Source organism: Phocoena phocoena, chromosome 18, assembly GCF_963924675.1.
Source record: "Phocoena phocoena chromosome 18, mPhoPho1.1, whole genome shotgun sequence".
Classification (NCBI taxonomy): domain Eukaryota; kingdom Metazoa; phylum Chordata; class Mammalia; order Artiodactyla; family Phocoenidae; genus Phocoena; species Phocoena phocoena.
In genome coordinates, this window is record NC_089236.1 from 18,406,408 (window position 1) to 18,430,623 (window position 24,216).

Consider the following 24,216-nt stretch of genomic DNA (forward strand, 5'->3'; position numbering starts at 1 on the left):
TCACTTTGCTTCCCCTTAATCCATAACCATGCAAATCCCATCTCTCCTTCCAAATCTAGCAATACCCTCCTCCATTCATTAAAAAAACAAAAGATTTGTTTTTGAACAAAAAGAAATTGTTATTTAGGAGAGAAATACAGAGTGATGTGTTTATGCGGGCACATACACTAACAGGGGCAGACAAACATGACATCAAAAGTAAATTACTGAGCATGCTGCATGGTGATAAATACTACGGAAAAAAAAACCAAAAACCAAACAGAACAGGTAAGGGGGATTAGAAGGATTGTGGGAGGGGAACAGGTTGTAGTATAAAAGAGTGATCAGGATACGCCTTACTGGCAAAATGAAATTTGAGCAGAGACTTGAAGGAACTGAAGGAATTAGCCACACAAAAATCTGAAAGAGTGTTCTGGGTAGAGGGAACAGTTAGAACAGAGCCTCTAAGGTAGAAGTGGCTAGAAGGAAGCCAGTGTGACTGGATCAGCATAAAGGAGGAAGAAGACAGAAACAGATGAGATCAAAGAGATACATGGGCTTCCCTGGTGGCGCAGTGGTTGAGAGTCCGCCTGCCGATGCAGGGGACACGGGTTCGTTCCCTGGTCCGGGAGGATCCCACATGCTGCGGAGCGGCTGCCAAGGCCGTTGAGCATGCGCGTCCGGAGCCTGTGCTCCGCAACGGGAGAGGCCACAGCAGTGAGAGGCCCGCGTACAGCGAAAAAACAACAACAGAAAGAGATACAAAATGGTAGGGGATGGACTTCCCTGGCATCCCAGTGGTTAAGACTCTGTGCTTCCAATGCAGGGGGTGTGGGTTCCATCCCTGGTGGGGGAACTAAGATCCCACATGCCGTGCGTGGCCAAAAAAAAAAAAAGGTAGGGGAGGTGGCCAAGTCACGTAGGGCTGTATAGGCTTATTAAGGACTTGTATTTACTCAGTGAAACAGGGAAGCATCACAGAGTTCTGGGCAGAAGAGGGATACAAACAAGTGATTCTCATCCAGGGGTGATTCTGTGGTAACACGTGGAGTCACTTCTGGTTGTCACACCTGGAGCTGGCAGCACTACTTCGCATCCAGCGAGCTGAGGTCAGGGATGCTGCCTCAGTGCCCTGCAACACACAGGGCAACCCCACAACAAAAAATCACCACGCCTATATGTCTACAGTGCTGAGGATGAGAAGCTCCTGACATACTCTTACAGGATTACTCTGGCTGCTGAGTTGAGAACAGATTGTAGGGCAAGGGCAAAAAAGGTGAAATCATTCAGGAAGCTACTGCAGAAATCTAGGCAAGAGATGGTGGAGGCTTGGACCACGGTGGTAGCAGTGGAGGTGGTAAGAAGTGGTCCACATTCTGCGTATCTTTAAAGGTAGAACAACAACATTAGCTGATAATTCCAACGGAGAAGTGTGAAAAAGAAGTTTTGGAACGATGGTATTTCACCAACAGTGAAAGGGAAGGCTGCAGTTAGAACAAGTCATTTGGGGAGTGGGGGCCAGGGAAGATTTGGAGTTTTAGGTTTTGCGCATGTAAGTTTGGTAAGTCTGTAAGACATCTAAGTGTAAATGTTGAGTAGGCAGATAATAGTAGTCTGCAGCTGCAGAAAGATTGGGAAAGGACAACCAGGTAAGGCAGGAAGAAAACTTAAGAATGTGGAGTCTGGAAGTTTCATTAATTGTGTCAGGGAGGAAGGATCAGTTCTGTCAAATGCTGCTGACAGGTTTAATAAGATGAAGACTAAGGACTGACCATTGGATATAGCAATATGTAAGTCATAGTGACCTCGATGAGAGCAGTTTTAGTATGATCATAGGGGCAAAGCCTGATTGGAGTGGATTTAAGAGAGAAAGTGGGGAGGAGAACTAGAGAGGTAACAGCACAATTCTGGAAAGTTTTCCTGCAGAGAGGAATATGGGAATAGGGTGGTGACTGACAGTAGTAGAGTCAAGCAGCTTAAAAAATTTGTTGTTTTTAGTGAGAGCAATTACAACATACTGATATACTAATCAGCACAATCCATCAGAGAGTAAGAAATTGATGACGTAGGAGAGAGAATGCTAGAGTAATGTCCTTGAGCAGGGAAAAGGACATGAGATTCAGGGCTCCAGCTGGGGCACAGGATCTAAACAGGAGCAGAAAAGTTCGTCTTTGTTCTAGATGAAAAAGAAGTATGGACTGATGAGATGAGAAGGTAGAGCATATAACTCCAGATATTGGTAAGAATGTGGGGTTAGGAGCCAGTAGATAGTTTCTTTTGATTATTCTCTGTGACCCTTTCCTAGACACCACAATCTCAGTGATCTCTGCTTCCTAACAATTCCATTGCATTTATTCTCTATCACTTGTTTGGTATCCACAACACTGTAGTATTTGTTAATTTTCCAAATCCATATGTCTTACTCTATAATTTAACTGTAAGTTTCTCAAGGGACATGTATTAACTATTTAATCCTCAACACAATGCTACAAATAGGTAGTATTATTATCTCCATTTTTTAGATGGGGAAACTGAGGCACAGAGATGTCAAATAACTTGCAAGGTCACACAGGTAGTAAGTGGAGGAGCTAGTAACTGAACTCAGGTAATCTGGCTTCAATTATATGTTCTTATTCATTTTGTGGGCATAGAATCCACAAACACCTGCCTTTTACTGCCTTTAAAAATTTCACAAACACAAGTGAGATCTCATCGGTTAAAAAAGAAATGGCTAAATTACTTTTGAAATTAAAACTTTTCTTTTGAAAAGAAACATTTCAAAAGTAATGTTTTTATTTTCTTCTGAAAAAGAACATCTCAAATATAAAGATAAACTGAGGGAAGAGAGATTGGGGAGTTATTAACAGGTTGTGAAAATGAATAAAAGAAACCTCATTTTTTTTTTTTTTTTTTGCGGTACGCGGGCCTCTCATTGTCGTGGCCTCTCCCGTTGCGGAGCACAGGCTCCGGACGCGCAGGCCCAGCGGCCATGGCTCACGGGCCCAGCCGCTCCGCGGCATGTGGGATCCTCCCGGACCGGGGCACGAACCCGCGTCCCCTACACCGGCAGGCGGACTCCCAACCACTGCGCCACCAGGGAAGCCCCAAGAAACCTCATTTTAAAAAAGAGTTGGGAAGCCCTGAAGGCTTCTCACTTACTACTGCTTGCTGCCCCTCGGAGACACTAGCAAGAAGCATACCTTGCATTCCCCAACCAGAAGAAGCTTACTTTACATACCCCAGCTGGAGGAAGGGAGATTTTTCTCCTCGCCCAGCAACAGCCCAGCCAATGAGAAGCCACCACAACTAGCCTAATGAGAAGCAACCCATAACCCTGAACTCTCTTTCCTCCAATGGATTTTGCTCAAAAAACCACCCCTTCCCAACCCCCCTCTTTTCTTTATAAAAGAATAGGCCTCTTCTTTGTTTTGGGGACTTGCTTGTGGTTTGCTATAGTTTGCATGCCCTGAACTGCAATTCCTCTGCTATTCCTGAATAACCTCATTTCGCTGCTATAATAACTATGTGTTTTATTTTTAAGATTGATAAGGTACAGAGTTCAGCTTTGCAAGGTGAAGAGTTCTTGTGGATGTATGGTAGTACAACAGTGTGAATGTACTTAATACCACTGAACTGTACATTTAAAATAGTTATGATGGTAAATTTTTAGTGTGTATTTTACCACAATAAAAAAAAAAAAAAAAAGCTAAGATGCAGAGATTAAAAAAAAAAAGAGCCAGAGCAGGACCAAGAGTGTGTGGAGAACTCCACCACTTCCAATAACCACCTGAGCAGCCAGTAACTTCAGAGTAAGGCCAGAGACCTCAAAACTATCTGCTAAGTCTCCAGCTGCCAAGAAATAGCCGGGACATTGAATTTTGTATCAACAGGGTACACTGACGGTGGTGATTAAAATAAAATCAAGTCATGAAAAGGAAAAAAAAAGTAAAATATCCAAATTAGTCTATGTTAAAAAAAATTAAAGGCAATGAGATAAAATTAAATGGAACTATCAGCATAGTCTGACCACCTAACCACATATGCCATGCAATTTCTAATTAGACAAAGCCCTGCTTTCTTTTCTTTATTGAACACAGACGTAATTGAGAGGGACTGCAGAGGAAGGAGGTTGTGTTTACTATCTGACATTTTATATTGTGCACCATAATATACATTCCATGACAGATCTGTTCTGTATACTGTTTTCTTCCCAATATCTGGTATAATACACCTAGCATATGACAGATGCTCAAAAATTTTTTTGTTTAATGAATGATATGACCAGAAATAAATTCTATTAGTTCTACTCGAATGCTCCCCTGCTCCCCCCTTAACACCAAACTACTAGGGTTTTGTGACTTCTTCAGTGCCTACAGTCTCTGCTTCCTCAATACTTTTAGCAACCTACTTCTATTGCCTCACCCTGAACTACTCCAACTTTAAGCTATTAAACAATAATAAAGATATTTCTGGCCATTCATCCAACAGATATTTATTTTATATATCTAATCAAAGTCACTAAGCGACTACAGCCTTTCTCTTCAGCTCTCTTACTGTGACTCTTCGTCCTCATCTAATCCTCCATCTAATCCTCTAAGTCCCCTTCCAGTCTCTTACACTGCTGCCCATCTTTTTTTGGCTGTTCTCTCCACGAGAGACAGGGAAGACTGAGATCAGACTGGTTTGTAGAATCTTTGAAAAATTTACTGACCTCATTGCGTGCTGACATAAAGGCACAGTGAAATACCAAGTCCAGCTCAAAGGAGTAATCTGAAACTTTTCATGAAGCTGATAGGCCCTTTCCCCACATTATGAGATCTACAATCCCCTCCCTGTTAGGCGCCCTCTCATCACCATAACAACCCACATTCTATAAAAAACAGGGGAGCCATTCATTACAAGAAAGGCAGAAGGAGAGAACTTTTGCTATTACCTTTCAGGAGTTCCATTCAGGTAAATCTATAATATTTTCTTGATAATTCATTAACTTCATCCTTAAAATACCAAGTGTTCTGAGCTGCAATGCCCTTAGCGACCATAAGTTGTTATTATTTGCCAGGAAATTAAGTTCCTTCTACACTTGTCACCTTCTGCTTTCCGTGTCATCATTTGCTTTGTTTTTTGAGTTTTACTGTTGCTGTTTGTTTCTCCATTTGATGTCTCAGTTCAGTTGGCACATATTTCTGCCTCTATGCAGTATGTCAAGTCTCTCGTAAACCTCCCTTTCTTACTTGTTAAACTATAATAATAGAGTTCGGGAAGGTTATGTCTCCAGGTTATAATACCACTCGATGCAATTTTTTTCCCTACCCTTTTACATGTTTTCTAAGTTTTCTACGTAATAATGATCAGAAAAATATACAACTTTTAAAATATACAACTATATTTGTTCTTTATCACTAAATATATTTCCCATTGGCTTGTTTGCAAAATTAATATTCCTTTATACTTAAGCTTCCGGTGAACTACATTTTGAACTATATTTAAGCTTCCGGTGAATTACATTTTCCTTTATGCATATCATTTTAATTAACTTTAGGTTTCCCTATCATATTGGATGGTATCTTACACAGTGTCATGGTTAATAAAAATTTTTTTTAAAAAAGATCCATTTTTCTGATCCAACAGTAAAAGTTATGTAACTGAAAAATTAAGTCTGACTATTCCCATTACTGCTGAGTAGAATGCTAAAGTATCAGAGCAATAAGGTACAAATATTATAAAATAAACAATATTGGGGAGCTCTTGAATAGATATGCAAAGGAACTATAACACAACTGGCAATTTTAATGGCGAGTTTGGGTTTTGCAAATTACAAATGAGAAAAACAGAATCAATTAATCCCCAAATTACCCAGTGTATAATACCCTGTCTGTTATTCTCAAAAATTAAGTTAAAATATATGAGTTAATGATGAGTTCACACCTGAAGTGCTTCTAAACTTAATGGGGACATGCCACTGGTAAAACATCAAAAATTTGAAGGTTGATTTATCCTGGCTAAATCATGATTTCTTCTTGTTTCTACTAATAAGTATTTTTGTTAAATCTCAATCTTCATCTTAAATTAAGATCTATCTTTTGAACCTTTCATTATTCAGCCTCAACATGCTCCTAGATATGTAGCATCATTACTTCCTCAGTGGTAGAGCTAAACGGTCCCAACACTGGATTTTAATTTTTGCAGTCCTTGCTTGCCTGACCAAACGTTTTAGGATACATACATTTGCTGAATCCTATTAGTATGTATTGAATTACATGATGATACAGCAAAAACATTACTTGACCCTGCTTGGATCACTGGCCTTCAATAAGAGATACACGTAAGGCCGGGAAGGAGGTGATTAAACCTGCTGCCCTGAGGAGAGAATAGTGTACGAAAGTCTAAAAGGAGACTATAGATGATAGCTATTCATGGATTTAGTGTGTGTGCTACTTGGCTCCTGCTGAGCCAAATATAGCTTGTACTTAACAACAGCCATCTCTGTGTCTTAACATTTGGTTCAACTCCCAGCTTCTGTATTTGCTAATATAATTATGTTTACTTATGTGCCAAGTTTTGGACAATTATCAAGCTCTTAGTTGTGCCTAAAACTTGGCTCTTTATAAGTATTTTCTAACATCAGAAATTGCGTACGTCAGGCAATGGGGGATGTACTTCAACAGTGATGTTAAAATGTTAGAATCCATAGTGGGTACTTAAATTATTTCAATAATGATGAAACTAGACTTTTGTCCTTGGATTACCACTGTGTGCTTAAAATGATACATTTCCTAGAGATAATCTTAAACTAAGGTTGATTAATTGTTAATTAATAATTAGCCTCACATAATCCTTCCAGTAAGGTTATTGTTAAAGTTCATTCACTTATTTGACAAATATTTATGAAACACCTACTATATTTGAGTTACCACAGAACAAAAATAATAATTAAAAGGTACCTCCCTATGCTCAAGAAACTTAAAATCCCATGTAAGAAGAATATATATATACACAACTATAATACCAGGTGGTATATAACATATAACCAAAGAATGGTACAAATAACTCGATCTAGGTTCTCAAGGATGGGTAGAATTTCAAAAGGCAGAAATGAGGGAATGAATAACATTCCCCAAATAACAGCATTAACAAAAGCATGGAGAAAGAAAAACATCAAGTGAGCATGTGAGTAGTCATGTTTGGCTGCAAAAACAGATTATGTGATTAGATGTATCAAGAGAAGGGTACGAAGACAAACTAGAAGAGAACTGTGTTAAGGCCTTATATATCAAGAAATCCAGACTTCATTGAGTGGACAAACCAAATAATAAGCACAGAAGTGAAAAAAATCAAATAAGTAATATAGGAAGATTATTTCAGTAGCTCTTGGCCTAAAGATATAGAACCTCGGGACCTCCCTGGCGGTCCAGTGGTTAAGACTTCACCTTTCAATGCAGGGGGTGCAGGTTCGATCCCTGGTTGGAGAGCTAAGTTCCCACATGCCTCGGGGCCAAAAAGCCAAAGCATAAAATAGAAGCAATATTGTAACAAATTCAATAAAGACTTTGAAAATGGTCCATATCAAAAAAAAAATCTTTAAAAAAAAAAAAAGATATAGAACCTCAACTTGGATGATTATTTGATTGATTTACTAATATTTATTGAGCCCTTAATATAGGACAGGCATTGTACTCAGCATCGAGGAAATAACAATGAATATGAATCCTATATGATCTAGTCCCATTATCTCTCTGACCTCACTGCTTACTATTATTCTGCCTTAAGGGACTCAGTCCAGCCACGATGGCCTCCTTGTTGTTCAGGCATGTTCTCATCTTAGGCCATTTGCATTGGCTGTTTCTGTTCCCAGAATCCTCTTTCCACCAACAGATGCATTGCTAACTCCCAACTGTCCTTCAAGACCTGGTTCAAAGTCACCTTTCCAATGATACCTAGTCTGATCACCCTATTTTAAAATGTAACTAGCTCTATTTTCTTTCTATTACTCACCACCTAATATATAATTTATCCATTTATTATGCTTATTGTTTCCTTTTCCCCACAAGAATGTAAACTACAGAAGTACGGAGGTCCTTGCCTCTTTTTATTCAAGCACCTAAAAGAGCACCTGACATATATGAGCACTCAATACATATCTGTTGAACACTGTTGAATACAGGAACTGTACAAATTCATAATCTTCTCAGGAAAGAGAATTTATTAACTATACAGTGTGAAAAATTCATTAAAAGAAGGATATACATAATGTGCCATGAGAACCCCAAAGGAGAGGCACCTGAAAAGGTTCAAGGAAAGCTAATTCTAGAAGGTCATGATTGAGTGAAAGGAGAGGGGTAGAAATTTGCCGTAAAAATAAAAGGTACTGTTAGCTGAGAGAATAGGATGTGCTATAATTGCCTTCAAAGAATGTCTTAATCATCTTTATGTCACTGGTCTTTATGTCACTGGCACCCAATGCAGAGCTTGACACGTGGTACCATTCAACACATTTGTTAAACTGAACTGTGCTAGAGAGAAAAGACCGGGTATCCTCTTTAGGTGGAGAAAGGTCTGAGAAGGAACAACGAGAGAAGTAGGAAGAATCAGGATAGCATTACTTCAGGGAAATCGGGGATAATCTGGGATAAATCATATGAATAGGGTCAAATGTTTGGAGGTCAAAGAGGATCAGGCTGGAAAAAGGTTTGGTATATACTAGGGAGTAGATTTAGTAGGGTAATAAAGGCAGAATGCAGGCTAAGGAGTCAGTGTGCTAAACAAAAGTAGAAAGTGAGCAGATTACTCTTCTGAAAAGCTTACGAAGCACTTTCTAATATGTTATCATCTCATCTTACAGTGAGGACACTGAGGCTCAAGTAAATTGATTTGTCCCAGGCCACGCAGCTAGTGAGGGTTTTAAAAATGACATGGATCCAGCTTTTTGACTCTAATTCTCATACTGCTTCCATTCTCCCCAGCATCATGGTCCTCTTTTGCTCTCATTCATATAGCGGTAGGCTTCACAGAGAGAGCAGTGAGTCCACCACAATATCTCACCAATATTCTGGCATAATCAGAGAGGAAGTAAGAGAGGGTCTGAAGAAAATTTCAAGTATAAATTCAGTGCCAGGTAAGAAACTGGCTATTTCCAAAAAGGTTTTGAAGCAATGAGTGCCGACTACATAGAATCTCAGTAGCAGATATTGAACACCTACAGATACTATAGTTTAATTAAGTTTGCCTGTGCAAATAAGTTAGCTATCATTTTTTTCTTTAAGTCAGAGCTTTCCAACTGGTATGTAGGAAAGGGCTACAGGTGTGTGGTGATACTGATCCCCTTAGCCCTTATGGTTGCAGGTCTATAGGTCTAAATTCTCTCCTGTTAACCACAATGTGCCATACAATTATTATGGGTGTCTGTGAATGACCGTAAGAATAAAATTGGAAGTACCGTCTTGGATTACTTTTAAGCAAATGATTAATTTTAAAAAGTTAGTTTAGGTACCTTTAAATCTTAAGATATTACTTATATTGCTCACATACCCAAGGAGATAAAACTCTAAAATTAATTCTGTATTATAATTCAACACCCAAAGACAAGGCCAAATGATGAGTGCTGCTGACTTAATTTTTCCTCCTTTACAAGTATACTAAATGTACTAAAATATTTGAAATAGATTTACCAAAGATATACTGTACTGGGTAAGCTTCAGCACTTAAATGGTACTTTTTGTCTGAATTAAACAGTAACATTACGATCACTATTATATAGGTATAAAAAGGAAAATTACATAAAACATACCTGTGGGGCATATCCAGGAGGCACATAAATAGGAGGCACAGAACCATTTGGGGACATCATTGGAACCTGAGCAGGACCTGAATGGGTCACAGAAATGATGTATTAATCCAGGATTACTTAGCAAGCTAAAATTGAAAACAATCTGAATTACATTTTGAATTCTTCATCTAAACACTCAAACTAATAGTGACTGTATTACTATGAAAAGAAATTTAGATGTTAAAAAATAGAAAAGTTTAACTTATAAAGTGCACTGATTGCTCTTTACCTATAGTTGTTTCTCAAACTTGCCTAGTGATCGTTAACAGTCACCTGGGGAGCTTTTTAAAACACACAGGGACTTCCCTGGCAAGTCCAGTGGTTAGGACTCATGCTTCCACTGCAGGGGCGTGGGTCTGATCCCTGATCAGGGAGCTAGGTTCCCACTTGTGTGCAGCATGGCCAAAAAACCCCGAAAAAACAAAAAACAAAAAAAACCACACAGATTTCCAGGTTCTCCTAGAGATCGCTGTTTAGTATGCTTACAGTAAATGGGGGTCTTGAATCAGCATATTTACTTTACAAAAAATATCCAAGGTGATTCTTATAATTGTGCAAGTTAAGAAACACTGACCTAGAGGAAAATCAAACTAAACTTTGCATATAATATCAATGAAAAATACAAAAGGCAAAACTCAAAAGTCAAGAGGGAAAAGCAGTAAGAGGAAGAATAGTTAGAAATTTGGGATTTGCTTTGTTAGGGTTAAAAACCTCTTGTGACGTTTAAGTCATGTCTGTGGGGGCTTGAGAACAAAGTTAGAGAAATGCTATACATGCATATTTACCCAAAGAAAATTTTTTTGTTTCTTACACTGAAAAGTTCTTTAAAAAAAACTCAGCTTGTCTTATTCTTCATTTCCTTTCGTTTTTATAGTGATATCCTTTCCAAACAACTTTCAAAAATATTATCTCATTTCCCTTCTCTAACCAGGCACTCTTGGAAGGTGTGTTTTATTCTTTCTAGGAACTAAAATCTTACTTGCTTTACATGACTTTAAAAAAGAATATCTTACCCTCAGATCCTTTTTTTCCCCTGTAACTTTAGACTGCACTGTCCCCTCACCCACTAGTTTTTAATAAGTTGAAATGAAACCTTCTCAGAGAGCTTTACTCATTTCTAGGGAAATAAAGGTACCCAAGAGTCTGATGAAGAATGTAATGAAGGAAGAGTTCCTTTTATATGTAGATTTCAACCTGCAGAGTACATATAATGGATCCCAGTCATAAAAGAAACCAAGGAGGAAAAGCTAAACAACAGGACAGAAAAGAAACAAATTTCACTGGTAGCATTATACATATTTCAGAAAAACAGAATGAAGAGCATGGAGGTTACAGCAAATCAGATTACAGCCACTCTCCTCTTTCTACGGAAGGAGGAGGGGTGAGGACCAAACAACAAAGTAGTGGTGAAGGCTGGTGAAGGCAGGGGAAGGAAGGTGAGAGGTGGGGAAGGAAAGAAAAAAGAGAATGTAGGAAAAAGGAGGATGCAGGTGGGTAAGTACTAAATAGTGGTAAGGAAAGGGTGAAGAGAGAAGAGGGAGAAGGGAGGGAGGAGGGGGAGAGGATAAAGGCAGGAGGGGAGGGAGGACGAGGCAAAGGAGGAGAGGTAATAGGAAGATAAGAGAGAAGACAGGAGGAAAGTGAAAAGGGCTGGAAGGGAGGGAGTGAAGGGGAGGGGAAGGAAAGGGGTGGAAGAATGTGGGAGGAGGAAAGGAAAGAAAGAAGAGGCAGGTAGTAGAAGGAAGAAAGTAGTGAAAAGACTCAAGTGGTTAAGAGGAAGTAAGGAGTGATGTGTATGTGAGCAGACTACCAAATTATACTATATATGACTATAAAATAACTTTTCAACAATACTTTTCCTATCTAAAACAAGCCCACCAAATACATGAAGTTGTTCAGAATATTATCTTAAAATACCTAATACTAACTTACTATGTGCCAGGACTTTTATGTACTTTTTTTCTCCTCATAATCATTCTATTAGGTAAATATTATTACTCCCATTTTCCAGATGTAGAAATTGAAGCAGAAAGGTTAATACAGCCCAAGTGGTAGAACTAGGATTCAAAACCAAGGAGTTTCATTTCTGAGGATATATCTCTACTATGTATTTAGTAAACACTAAAATATGCAATTTGGCAACTGATATAATTTGAGCCTTAAGAACTATGCTCTGATGCTTCTAAGGAAAATTAAGGCCTTCTTTATCATCATATCCTTGAAAAACAACACAGAAGGAAGAACAAAATTTTTCTACATATAAGCAACATTACCTATAAATTCACTAAATAAAACTTGTGAGGTGCTCTATATCTCTAGGCAAGAAAGGCTTCATCCAAAACTGACCTTTTAATTTCTATACACTGGACTCAAGAGAAAATGACAGCAGTTTTAAAGTGATGCTGGTTTATTTCTATTAGCTAATTTATATAAAACTAGCTTTCTGAATCCTGAGAGCTGGCTTAGATATTATTCAGAACATGTGAAATTTAGCTGAGAACCAGAAAGAGAATTCACTGAAAATCACATCTATAATCTTAATAAAGGAAATTATTCTGTTGAGCTTCTACTATATATGCCAGAGACTGTGGTTCCTTGCATATGTGGTCAAATTTAATCCCTACTTCAAGTCACCAGAACAAGTTTTTGTTTGATTTTTAGCCTTCAGGGTAAAAAATAAGTTATTACTGATTACATTTAAAGTTGTAAAACTACAGAACTGCTTTGGGTTGCTCTTCTTTTACTAAAAATATGAATACATAAATACTAAGTTATAATTCAAACCATTTTATACTTGAAAGCTGCTAAAATCTTTTATAACTTAGTAGTATAAAATTCTACTTTATTCTTTAATTATATTTAAGTGTGATACTGAAAACAGAACAAAACAAACCCAATCTAAAATAGACCAGCAGTAAATCCATTACTAGTTGCAGTCCAGGAATAATGATTAACTCATATCCCTATGAAGTAATCATTTCACTTTAGCAAGTGAATTTTCTTACCCTGAGACAGAAATGGTACAAGGTTAGATTAAAAAAAAAAGACAATTCAGGTACATCATTATTTAATATCTAAAATACTGGTGTGAAGTAACATGCAACACTGAACACATAAAACTCCCATTGTATAAACATAATAAATATAAGTATTCATGTTTAGAACTACAATATTTACAGCACCACTTCTGTTGCTCTTCCTGTATATAGTAGCAAAACTCTAAAATCTTGCATACTTAATGATGCAAAAGTTTGATTACCTCCTTGGTTCCAACAATACTTTTTAATTTAGTAACTATTAAACCCCGATTAAGGTCAGTGAGGGAGATTTTGTCCCAATGAAGAAGCTACATCTGTTACTGATTGTACCATTAAATGCACATCTGGCAGGAGAGTGGCTATATCTGTACAACTGTAGATACACCTAGTAACTCCTTAATAATCTATATAATTTGAGCAAAATCTACCCCAAATCACACAGCTATTGATTTTTAAGGGCATATTTCCTTTTCCAAAATCGTGCATAAGAGTAAACAACTCTATTCACCAATTATCTTAAGAAATTTGAGAAGCCTCAGTTTCTTAAAAAGTGGCATCAATGATTTAATAAGGACGGTATTTCATCTAGTATAATTTAAACTCTTTTATTTTTTATTAGTATACATTAACATTAAAAAAAACGAAACTAGAAATTTGTCTGGGTTTAAATTCTTAAAATGCAACGGGCTGCTGACGTGCCACACATTTCCTTTTTAAGCAAGCTTTCACAATGGCTTCCAAATAATCTGATGCCAATTTACAGATTTTAGTTGTAAAAAGAAAAGCCTAGTAAAGAAAAGGCTCTGGAATATAAAATATATTCTGTGGAATATAAAATCAGCTCAACTCTAAGTAAAGTCTAATCTTTTTATAACTACATGGCCACAATTTAAAATATTTTTACAGCGGTAGATCTGGCATCTATTGAAAAAACACATGGCATGACTTCAGATTAATACAATACTTTCTACATTTTAAAATAAAAGCAGAATGTTTAAAATCAGTCAGCAAATCTTACCACTCATTTTGTTTTTACAGTAGCAGCAGAGAAGAAAATCCAACAAGGAAACAGCGTAGTACACGTTAACAGCTTTAATTGGAGAACGGCGGCGGCTTCTTTCTGTTTTTTTTTTTTTTTTTTTTTTTTGCGAAGCTGTGAGAGGAAAAGATCCTTTGACCGAGTCACGTGATGCATATCACGTGACCCCGCAGTGACCCGCGGAAAGGGGGAAAAAAACAACCAAGCGTTCCTGCCGGCAGTGTTTGGGATACAGTAAATGATTAAATGATTTCTACTGATTCTGCCTTCGATTTGACCATTTTAGGACTCCCTTATGAACCAACTCAAAAAGCTCATCAAAATATACATGGAGAAATAGATATCTGATGTAAAACAAGTCTCTTTGTTCTTACCTTCCTCTGATAACATAATGAGCACTATCTACTAATTCGTTTTATTACCCAGGCGGCTGCTTTTCATTTATAAATTTTAGAATACATATAACACTTACTAATTTACAAGATTTGCTCTGAAATGTCCTTGTGTAAATTGACGCACTCTCCATACTCAACCCATAAGGAATGCCCACGGTATACAAAAGAATTGTCCGTAAAACACAGGCTTGATCAGCGTGTTCCTCAAACATGGGGTTTTTATTTCAGGCTGGCATTTAACCTCTCAAGCTAATAAAGGCTACCACTTTTATTGCTGGTTTTACTTCCTTTTTCCTGATTTTTTGTTGTTGTTATTAAAGATTTAACCCAGACATTAATACAGGTACTTGGTGGATGGCATTCTCACTCATATCCATGAAATCTGAAAAGACAGGTCATGATTGGGGCTTAGAGCACTGTATTCAAGCATGTGTGGAGACCAGGAAAGAGACTACAGATGGTCAGTTACACAAGAGGGGAATAAGACTGTGAGAACTTTTGGGGGTCTTTTCATTACTTTATGGTGCTATGCAGTTAAGGAAATTCATTAACAGCTAATACGCATATACAGGTAATGATAATGATTGTGATTTGTAACAAGCTGCACAGTGGAAAGAAAATGGATTTTGGTATCAAAAGATGTAAGTTTTAATAACAGCTTCAATATTTATTAGCAAGGCAATTTACTGCTCTTCTGTGAGTCTGTTTCCTTCTGTAAAAAGGTTAAAATAATCAACCTCATAGCACTGTTGAGAGAATCAAATTAGATAAATTTAAAGTACCAAATACGATTGGCAGCACTCGATAAATATAGTTATTATTATAAGTATGATCACTATATGTTTTAAAAAATAATAATGATATAGTGCAGAGTATATACAGGGCACTATCCAGTGTTTTACAAGTGTTAACTCACTTAATCCTCACAATAATTGAAGTAGGCATCATTTATAGGTTAAGGAAATTGAAGTAGAATGCAACTGAGTAACTTGACGAGGGCACACAATGAGGCAAAGCCAGGATACTCTAACAATAAGGCAATATTTTAAAAATATGTAAACGATGTTGACTCAGTCTTCCAAAAAGGTAGAAAAGAACTGGCAAGGGATAACCTGGAGCAATAGATTTCAATAAATACTGGGTTGGCCAAAATGTGCCTTCGGTTTTTAAGTAAAAATAAAAGATACATTTTTCATTTTCACCACGAACTTTATTGAACAACATATTCACCCTTTTGTTCCACTACCTTCTGCCACTTTCAGGCAACTTCATAATTCCATCTTCCCAAAACTTTTTATCTTTTTGAGCAAAGAACTGTTCCAGGTGCCTTTTACAGTCTTCCAAGGAATTGAAATTTTTTCCATTAAGAGAATTTTGTAAAGACCGAAATAAATGGAAATCCGAAGGTACAATGTCTGGTGAATACGGTGGATGAATCAGAACTTCCCAGCCAAGCTGTAACAGTTTTTGCCTGGTCGTCAAAGAAACATGCAGCCTTGGTTATCCTGATGGAAGATGTGTTTTCTGTTGACTAATTCTGGAGGCTTTTTGTCAAGTGTCGCTTTCAGTAGGTCTAACTGGGACCAGTACTTCTTGGAATTAATCGTTTGATTTTCTGGAAGAAACTCAGAGGACTCCCTTCCAATACCACCACGTACACATCACCTTCTTTGGATGAAGACCAGCCTCTGGTGTGGCTGGAGGTAGTTCATTTCACTTGTCCCACAATCTCTTCCATTCCACATTATTGTACAGTATCCACTTTTCATCACCCGTTACAATTTGTTTTAAAAACAGAACGTTTTCATTATGTTTAAATAGAGAATTGCATGCAGAAATATCATCAAGAAGGTTTTTTTCCACTTAACTTACATGGAACCTAAACATCAAGGCGATTAACATAACCAGGTTTGTGCAAATTATTTTCAACGCTTGATTTGGATATTTTGAATATGACTGCTATCTCCTGTGTGGTATAATGCTGACTGTTCTCAATGAATGTCTCGATTTGATTGCTATCAACTTCAACTGGTCTACCCGACCATGGAGCATCGTCCAGCGAGAAATCTCCAGCACGAAACTTCTCAGACTACTTTTGACACGCTCGATCAGTTACAGCACCTTCTCCATACACTGCACAAATCTTTTTCTTGTGTTGCAGTTGCGTTTTTACCTCTCTTGAAATAATAAAGCATAATATACCAAAAATGTTGCTTTTTTCCTTCCATCTTCAATATTGAAATGGGTACATAAAAATTCACCAGTTTTGACAGGCTTTTTTTTTTTTTGGTGGCTGCGTTGGGTCTTCGTTGCTGCATGCTGGCTTTCTCTAGTTGTGGCGAGTGGCGGCTACTCTTCGTTGTGGTGCGCAGCCTTCTCATTGCAGTGGCTTCTCTTGTTGCGGAGCATAGGCTGTAGGCACGTGGGTGTCAGTAGTTGTGGCACGTGGGCTCAGTAGTTGTGGCTCGTGGGCTCTAGAGCACAGGCTCAGCAGTTGTGGCACACGGGCTTAGTTGCTTCAAGACATGTGGGATCTTCCCGGACCAGGGCTCGAACCCGTGTCTCCTGCATTGGCAGGTGAATTCTTAACCACTGCTCCACCAGGGAAGTCCCTTGATAAGCCTTTTTAAAAATGCATGCTGATATATAACAGCTGTCACATACAATCTAACAAAATTGGTTTGAATGAAATTAAAGACAACTAAGTGCTACTACAGCCATCTTAATGGAAAAAACTGAACGAACTTTTGGCCAACCCAATACATGCCAGACACTCCAGAGGAGATAAGACACTAAGGCAGCGGTCCCCAACCATTTTGGCACCAGGGACTGGTTTCGTGGAAGACAATTCTTCCTAGGACAGGGCGGAGGGTGGGGAGGGGATGGTTCAGGTGGTAATGTGAGCAATAGGGAGTGATGGGGAGCGGCAGATGAAGCTTTGCTCTTGCCAGCCACTCGCCTCCTGCTGTGCAGCCCAGCGGGGGTGGGGCTGGGGGTGGGGCTGGGGTCCCCTGCACTGAAGGATCATTCTCACCAGTGGGGAAGGGAAATTGTTACCTTCTAAGTTCCTACTAAAAGGCAAGGCTACCCTGAAGAGCATGACTTAATAGTGAAGAGTCTCCTGGTCTCAACAGTATCTCCTCATAAATGTTGGATTCAGGCTCCCAGTAAATCCAATCATGCCTCTGATCTTCAGGCCCTAAACAAAAACCAAGCCCCGGCAGCCCACTTCCTCATTTTGGCTCATGTTCTCACACAACTGTGTTTCCATTTCTTGACTCTTTCTTTAACTGATGATCTCCGTCTCAATTCTTTCCACTGTGCTCACTAGAACCTTTTCTCTCGTATAAATTCCCCTATATCCTCAACCTTTTCACAGTACACCTGTCCATGTGCTTTCTTTAAATGAAACCTGGTCTTCCCCAGGACAGTTTTTGCAGCAGCCACTGGGAGCAGAGGCTTCCCATTCTCCCCTGCGGCAGTCTCCAGACCCCACAAGGCTGCTTCCATTACCACTGTCCTTCCTGTTTCTTCTTTCTTGAGATCATGCCATAGGAACATACCACCCTCTACCCCTTCTCACTGCTGTCATGCTCAGTCCTCATTTCTTGAGAACTTTGGCATCATGTTCACAGTGTTTTTCCCAGCTCTTGCCCATCAGCACAATGATTTCCATGTCCAAGAAAACCTAAATTCAACTTTTCCTGAACTCTCCTCTTCCATTCTGTTTTTAGTAACCCATGTTCAAAGACATATCTTGGAACTTATCACTTAGAATTCCACTATTTCATCTTTGAAATCTTAAACTTTCATGTTTCCGTCTCTGGCCACTATATCTATCTTTCATCTCTCCAGTTCTCTTTCTTCTACAACATCTGGTCTTCCTCATAATGATTTCCCGTTTCTCCTGATCCACCACTGTCTTCACGGCCTGATCTTTTTTCCCATTCATATCTTCCTTTTACTTCCCCTGCATTAAAATTCCCCAATTTTAATCAATCAAATAAGTATCTTCTCATAGACCTGAACTGTAGAAATCAAATGGTACTCAGACTGGCATGTTTATAAATTTAGTTATATCCAACCTTAACTCAGCCATCAGCATTGCTCAGGAATCCTTTCAGGAAGTTATCTCTGGTTAAGAACCTATATCCTGTTTTCTACAGTGATTATCAGAGATCTTCACCACTTTCTAAGGACCTTCCCCAACCCGACCTCAACTATATATCTCAGCATGAAACTGAACTCTTTCAATGTTATTCACAAACTTTTCTCACCTCTTCTATTTTCAGAAGAATCACTGTCCCTTCACATTAGGTCAAAGCTCTCTCTCCACTTGTACTCTTGATCTGATCTCCATTTCTTACTGGGGTCTTTACTTTATTGGTCTGTCATCAGTACCCTCTTAACAAGACTTAGCTCTATACCCTTACTATCCTCAACTATCCCCATAGTTGCCACAGAGTTCTATTGCCCAGGATTAGCAACAGGGTCCATACTTTCAAGGACCTTTCAGTTATATAACAAAAATATAAGTTAAATGTATTTTATATTTCCTAAAGACCTTGTTAATTCAAGAATGTGCATCAAACACTTTTCCCATAGAAATAAAGTGAGAGGATGCACTGAGAATATCACAATTACAGGAAAACATTATGCAGTGATGAGTATTCATTTTCCCTTTCTACCTGATTATATGACAATTTTAACAAACTTAAAATGCTCCTGCTTTTTATTTCCTCAACACTGTCTCAAATATTTTGCAGAAGGCTCTCTTAAATTAGGAGCATGACATGTCAGCAACTGTATGGACTTCTTGATAACATTTTAATGCATTAACTATTACCATTCCTGAAATAATGATTTTCAGGTAGGCTTGTCAGTGTAGCACTATACTTGGGTGACGCTGTTTATAAGCACTTCTTGGGAACCAGGCACTGGTCTAAGTGCTTTACAGACATTAACTCATCTAATCTGCATAATATCCCTGTGAAGTAGTATGACTATTATTTCCATATTATAGGTGAGGAAACTAAGATACAAAGAGGTTAAGTAACTTGCAAAGTCTCACAGCTAGTAAGCCAGCAATAGAGTTAGGTGGTCTAGCTCTGTAACCCATGCTTTTCAACACGACATTACTCTGCTTCGGTTGTTTAGGATATAACAAATATTAAAAATTATAAAATAAATGAGAAAAATTGCAGCATAATAATACCAAAATTCACTTGAAGATAAACCACAAACAGAAAAGCAATGAACATTTGGATGGAAGATCCCACACAATACACCCCAAATATCTGTTAGTTACATATAATGGTAACAAAGCAAAATGTACCTAAATGTATCTCACTGAAATTGAGAAGAAATTGAGAAGAAAGATCCTAAATATTTCTGCCAAGTGAGGGATATCATATGGAAAATAGTCAGTGAATTACTTAATAACGAAACCTGTTCCAAAAGATAATTTAAGGGAATTTAAGAGACAAACACAGTATCAAAAACAAAAGCTAAAAAACCCCCTAAAAAACCAACCGACCAAACAAACAAACAAAAAGACCTCAAAAACAAAACAGATGACAAACTGAAGAAAAGGGAAAATTAACATAGGGAAAATTAAGATAGAAAAAATAATATAAATAAGAAGTGAGGCTGGTATTATGTATGCCCTTTCTAGAGTTGGGCCATAAAACCTTTCTGGTTTGTATGACCTGAAATGTGACTGAGATATCAAGGACCACACTGTCAAGCTAGTCCTCATTTTCTGCAGATCAAGTACATCTCAAACTGCATGGCCCCAGTGATTTGGCTTGAAAAAAACTAGAGCAGGTATAAAGTAATGCTGACTTAGGTCATAAATGAAATTTAGTAAAGCATCAATAAATGTAAAACTTTTAAGCAATGTATCCTCAAAAATAACTACTAGTTGCAAAATGAATAGCTAAATAGCAAGCCAGCTATATCAGCTGACTTGTAGAAAGGGATTATTATCTATGAAGCAAATGAGAAGCTGGAAGAGTTGACTATGATTTTATAAAATTCCTTCTGGCAATAAGTAAGATTAGTTGTTTATTAAGGCTGCTCTTAGACTGTAATAGTAAGTCTGGGTCATTTGCATGTCAGAAAATTTAAGAGGCAGACTCATTCACCTTAGCAAAAAGTAGTTTCAAATCATATAAAATGTAAATTTAAAAGAGTGGGGGGACTTCCCTGGTGGCACAGTGGTTAAGAATCCGCCTGCCAATGCAGGGGACACGGGTTCGAGCCCTGGCCCAGGAAGATCCCACATGCCATGGAGCAACTAAGCCCATGTGCCGCAACTACTGAGCCTGCGTTCTAGAGTCTGTGAGCCACAACTACTGAGCCTGCGTTCTAGAGTCTGTGAGCCACAACTACTGAGCCCGCATACCTAGAGCTGGTGCTCCACAACAAGAGAAGCCACCGCAATAAGAAGCCTGCGCACCGCAAAGAAGAGTAGGCCCTGCTCACCGCGACTAGAGAGAACCTGTGCACAGCAACAAAGACCCAACGCAGCGAAAAATAAATTTATTTAAAAAAAAAAAGAGTGGGGATGTGAAGTATGTCCCTCTTCTACTCCTCTACAAATACATATCTAATCCTCCAAAAGACTGACTCTGACTCTGACAGTGGCGCTGATTCTTGTGGCAGTATTAAGGTACAGGTTCTGAAAAAGCATCTAAAGAACATGTGTTAAGCTTATGCAGCTTAGACCATAACTGATGCATGTCCATAGTGTCAAGGGACCAAGAAAAGGTTATGAAGTCTGCAACTAATCAAGTGCTCTATGGGAGGGAGTATATTACAGGGGAGTGGCTAACAGCGGTATAGGCAAATAACCTCAGGAAGATAAGGGGAGCAAAGGATTGGAATCTATAACTTTATCTTGGACACAGATCAAACCTTGTTTATATTAAGTCTATTTGCTTGCCCATGTTTTTCCTCTTTCGCCTTTCAGGAGCCTTAGTCACCTTGCAGATTGAGCCACACAACAGCATTTTCTTTCTCTAAAATTTCCCTCTTTACTTGTATTAAACTAAAGTATCAATCAACTTGACAAAAGTTTTATTCTATATTATGCATGCCAATAGGAAGCAGATGTGAGGATCATCCTAAGACCAGATATGGTTTGAAATGACTGGGGTGTGAAGGTGGCCGGAGGTTAGAAACGTAGATACTAGCCAGGGTATGGTCAATTCAGATGTCTGTGTTCTAATGTAGTATTTCCCAAGTATTTGTATTTATATGCCAATAAAATTTCAAAACAAATTCTGGGGACTCATTAAGGTAACCAACTTTTTATGAGACCAGGTAATGACATTAAAAGGAAAAAAGGTGGAAAGGAAGGACAGGAGGAAGGAAGTCTATCCTATATTATCACATAATTTCATTAAGATGCTCAAAACAGTAGAAGGGATTTAACTTCAGAATTTAAAAAAGTCTTTAAGTTAAATAAATTTAGCTTAATGACTACTACATTATCCTTATTTCTGCACTTCCTAGACTGATGAAGCTTCCCCAAACCTATGAACAAGAATATGGGAATAACTCTCAGTAGTAAGAAAGGTAAGAATTTGTCCTCAAGGCTGACTAGCTCTGGTGATGGAAGAGGGAGGAAACAGAGCAGAGGTAGGGTAATCATATTATCATCATCCAATCTAGGACACTTCTGAAAGTGAAAGAGGTAGCTTAAAAAATCATTAAAATTATATAATTTGGAATTATTCTTTATTGATTGACAAATTGCTTTTATTATATTGAGGAACATGAAAAAGAGTTCTATTAAAAATATTAAAAAATAAAATGCTTTATTAAAACATATGCAAGTACACTAAAGAGCATTTTACAGGTTTCTTTATTTTTTTTTATTTTTTATTTTTTTTTTGGTACACGGGCCTCTCACTGTTGTGGCCTCTCCCGTTGCGGAGCACAGGCTCCGGACGCGCAGGCTCAGCGGCCATGGCTCACGGTCCTAGCCGCTCCGCGGCATGTGGGATCTTCCCGGACCGGGGCACGAACCCGCGTCCCCTGCATTGGCAGGTGGACTCTCAACCACTGCGCCACCAGGGAAGCCCTACAGGTTTCTTTAAATTGAACATCTGAATATTAAAGAGTAGTATAAGAACAATTATTCTTAGTACATATCTAAGTATTTTAATCAATTAGTTAGCTATCTCTGTCTCTAATTCCATATCACTGATATTTAACTGAAAATTTTCCTTTTTTCAATGTAGTCTTATTTTTAATTTTTTCATACAGCCTGCAACTGTTGTATTTTATGGTTAATAAAGTTGAAGCTATTGATACCTTCAATTGACTCTTTTCTATAATATTTAAGACTATAATGTTTATATTAAGAAAATACTATGATTCTGAGGGTGATGTTTGGTAAGCTGGGAACAAATTCTGCTAAATGGAGGTTATTCTCAGTTCTGTTTTTTTCTTATTGAACTGTGTAAATATTTCAGTCCAAATATTTTCACTGGTACTACAATACCTTCAAATATTTTTACAAACAAAATTCACTGAGTTCTCTTTATTTATGATTCTTTTGAATGTTTCACCAAATTTAGGGGTTTTTTTTTAGCTTATTTTTGCTGAAAGGGTTTATTGCAAAATAAAAAAGCACTGCCAATAATAAATAGTTACATGTTTATATAATAAATGACAAAACTATTCAGACTATTTTTTATATATTCTGAGGCAGGGATATTTAGATTTTATTTCCTACATATTATTTGTCATTCATCTAACCTATATGCATCCCACTGATCCCTCCAAGTGGTGGCCTGGTGACACCAAGTGGCCATCAGGGGCATTAGCATTACATACTTCTGCAGCCGCCACCACCGAGACTGCAAGGAGTTAGCTGTCCCTAGCCCTCCTTTATCTACAAGTACTTTGCTCTACTGCTAAGTACCTTAACTGTTATCCTTGACTTGCTTCTGCCAGGGGTCAGGGAAAGAGAAATGGTTTATTCCAGTTGCCTTTAAGTTTAATCACAGGTTAAAATAAAAACAAGAGATGGACAAACTGCTTGTTTAGATGAGATCATGGCAGAAGCTGGAAATACAAAATGATGGCTGATCATATACATTAGAGCTTATTTTAATGGAACTACTAATTATACTGTTAAAAAATGAAACGTCTGAAACAAATGTTAAACCAGTTAGATACCAAAATGACAGGCATAAACTGGGACTGTCCTAGACAAAATGGGACATAGGTCACCCTATTAATAGGGGATGCTTATTTGTTAAGGCTACAAAACACCTGGCAACATTTATTCACATGAGGCTGGCAATTAGCACAGGCCTTGAGTCTAGGTATTTAACGAGCTGGTGATCATAATTTGGGAATAGAATGAGGCAGGAAGTTACAGAAGAAAGAGAAAAGATCAAGGTAATTATTATTCACTGCTTTAGGGGCCTATCTTTTCCTTGAAAACTTATTATTCATTTTTAAGGCTGGATAAAGTAGACTTTAAATCAGGGGCCTAAGTATGATTCAGAATTATGGGTAAGTTCATTTATCTGTGTGCAGGTAATTGAAAATTTTTATAATTAGATTTGTAAGCATTTAGATATACCAGTGATAAGCACACTAAGTAGAAAAAGGGTGAAGAATGACTATCACATTATGGTTAGAATCTACCTCTAGCACTAAATCAAACTGTATATTGATAGAAAACTTAAAGTAGGAGATGTGTTTACCAAGCACCTGCTTCTAAACAAGTTATTTTTAGTGTACTTGTTTAGAAAGCTACAAAGGCTATGATATTAATGTGCATAGATGCAGCAGGTTGTGAACATTACTATTTTTAGTATCAGTCTAATGTGAACAATGATGAATCATTCTTTGTTATTCTAGTAGGAAACAGTGCTTGGGATTTACTGCAGCACATTAACTATGTCTCAGTAACTGTAC

The 24,216-nt window shown here is 37.9% G+C and overlaps 1 protein-coding gene across 1 annotated transcript in view; it reads right to left on the reverse strand.

Annotated features, from left to right (window-relative positions):
* Positions 1-24,216, reverse strand: part of FNDC3A (fibronectin type III domain containing 3A) — a 139,829-nt gene that overhangs the window by 54,690 nt on the left and 60,923 nt on the right. Inside the window, exon 3 of the mRNA XM_065895997.1 lies at positions 9,764-9,840. Within this exon, the coding sequence (XP_065752069.1) occupies positions 9,764-9,840 (77 nt within the window). The remainder of the gene's footprint in view (positions 1-9,763; positions 9,841-24,216) is intronic.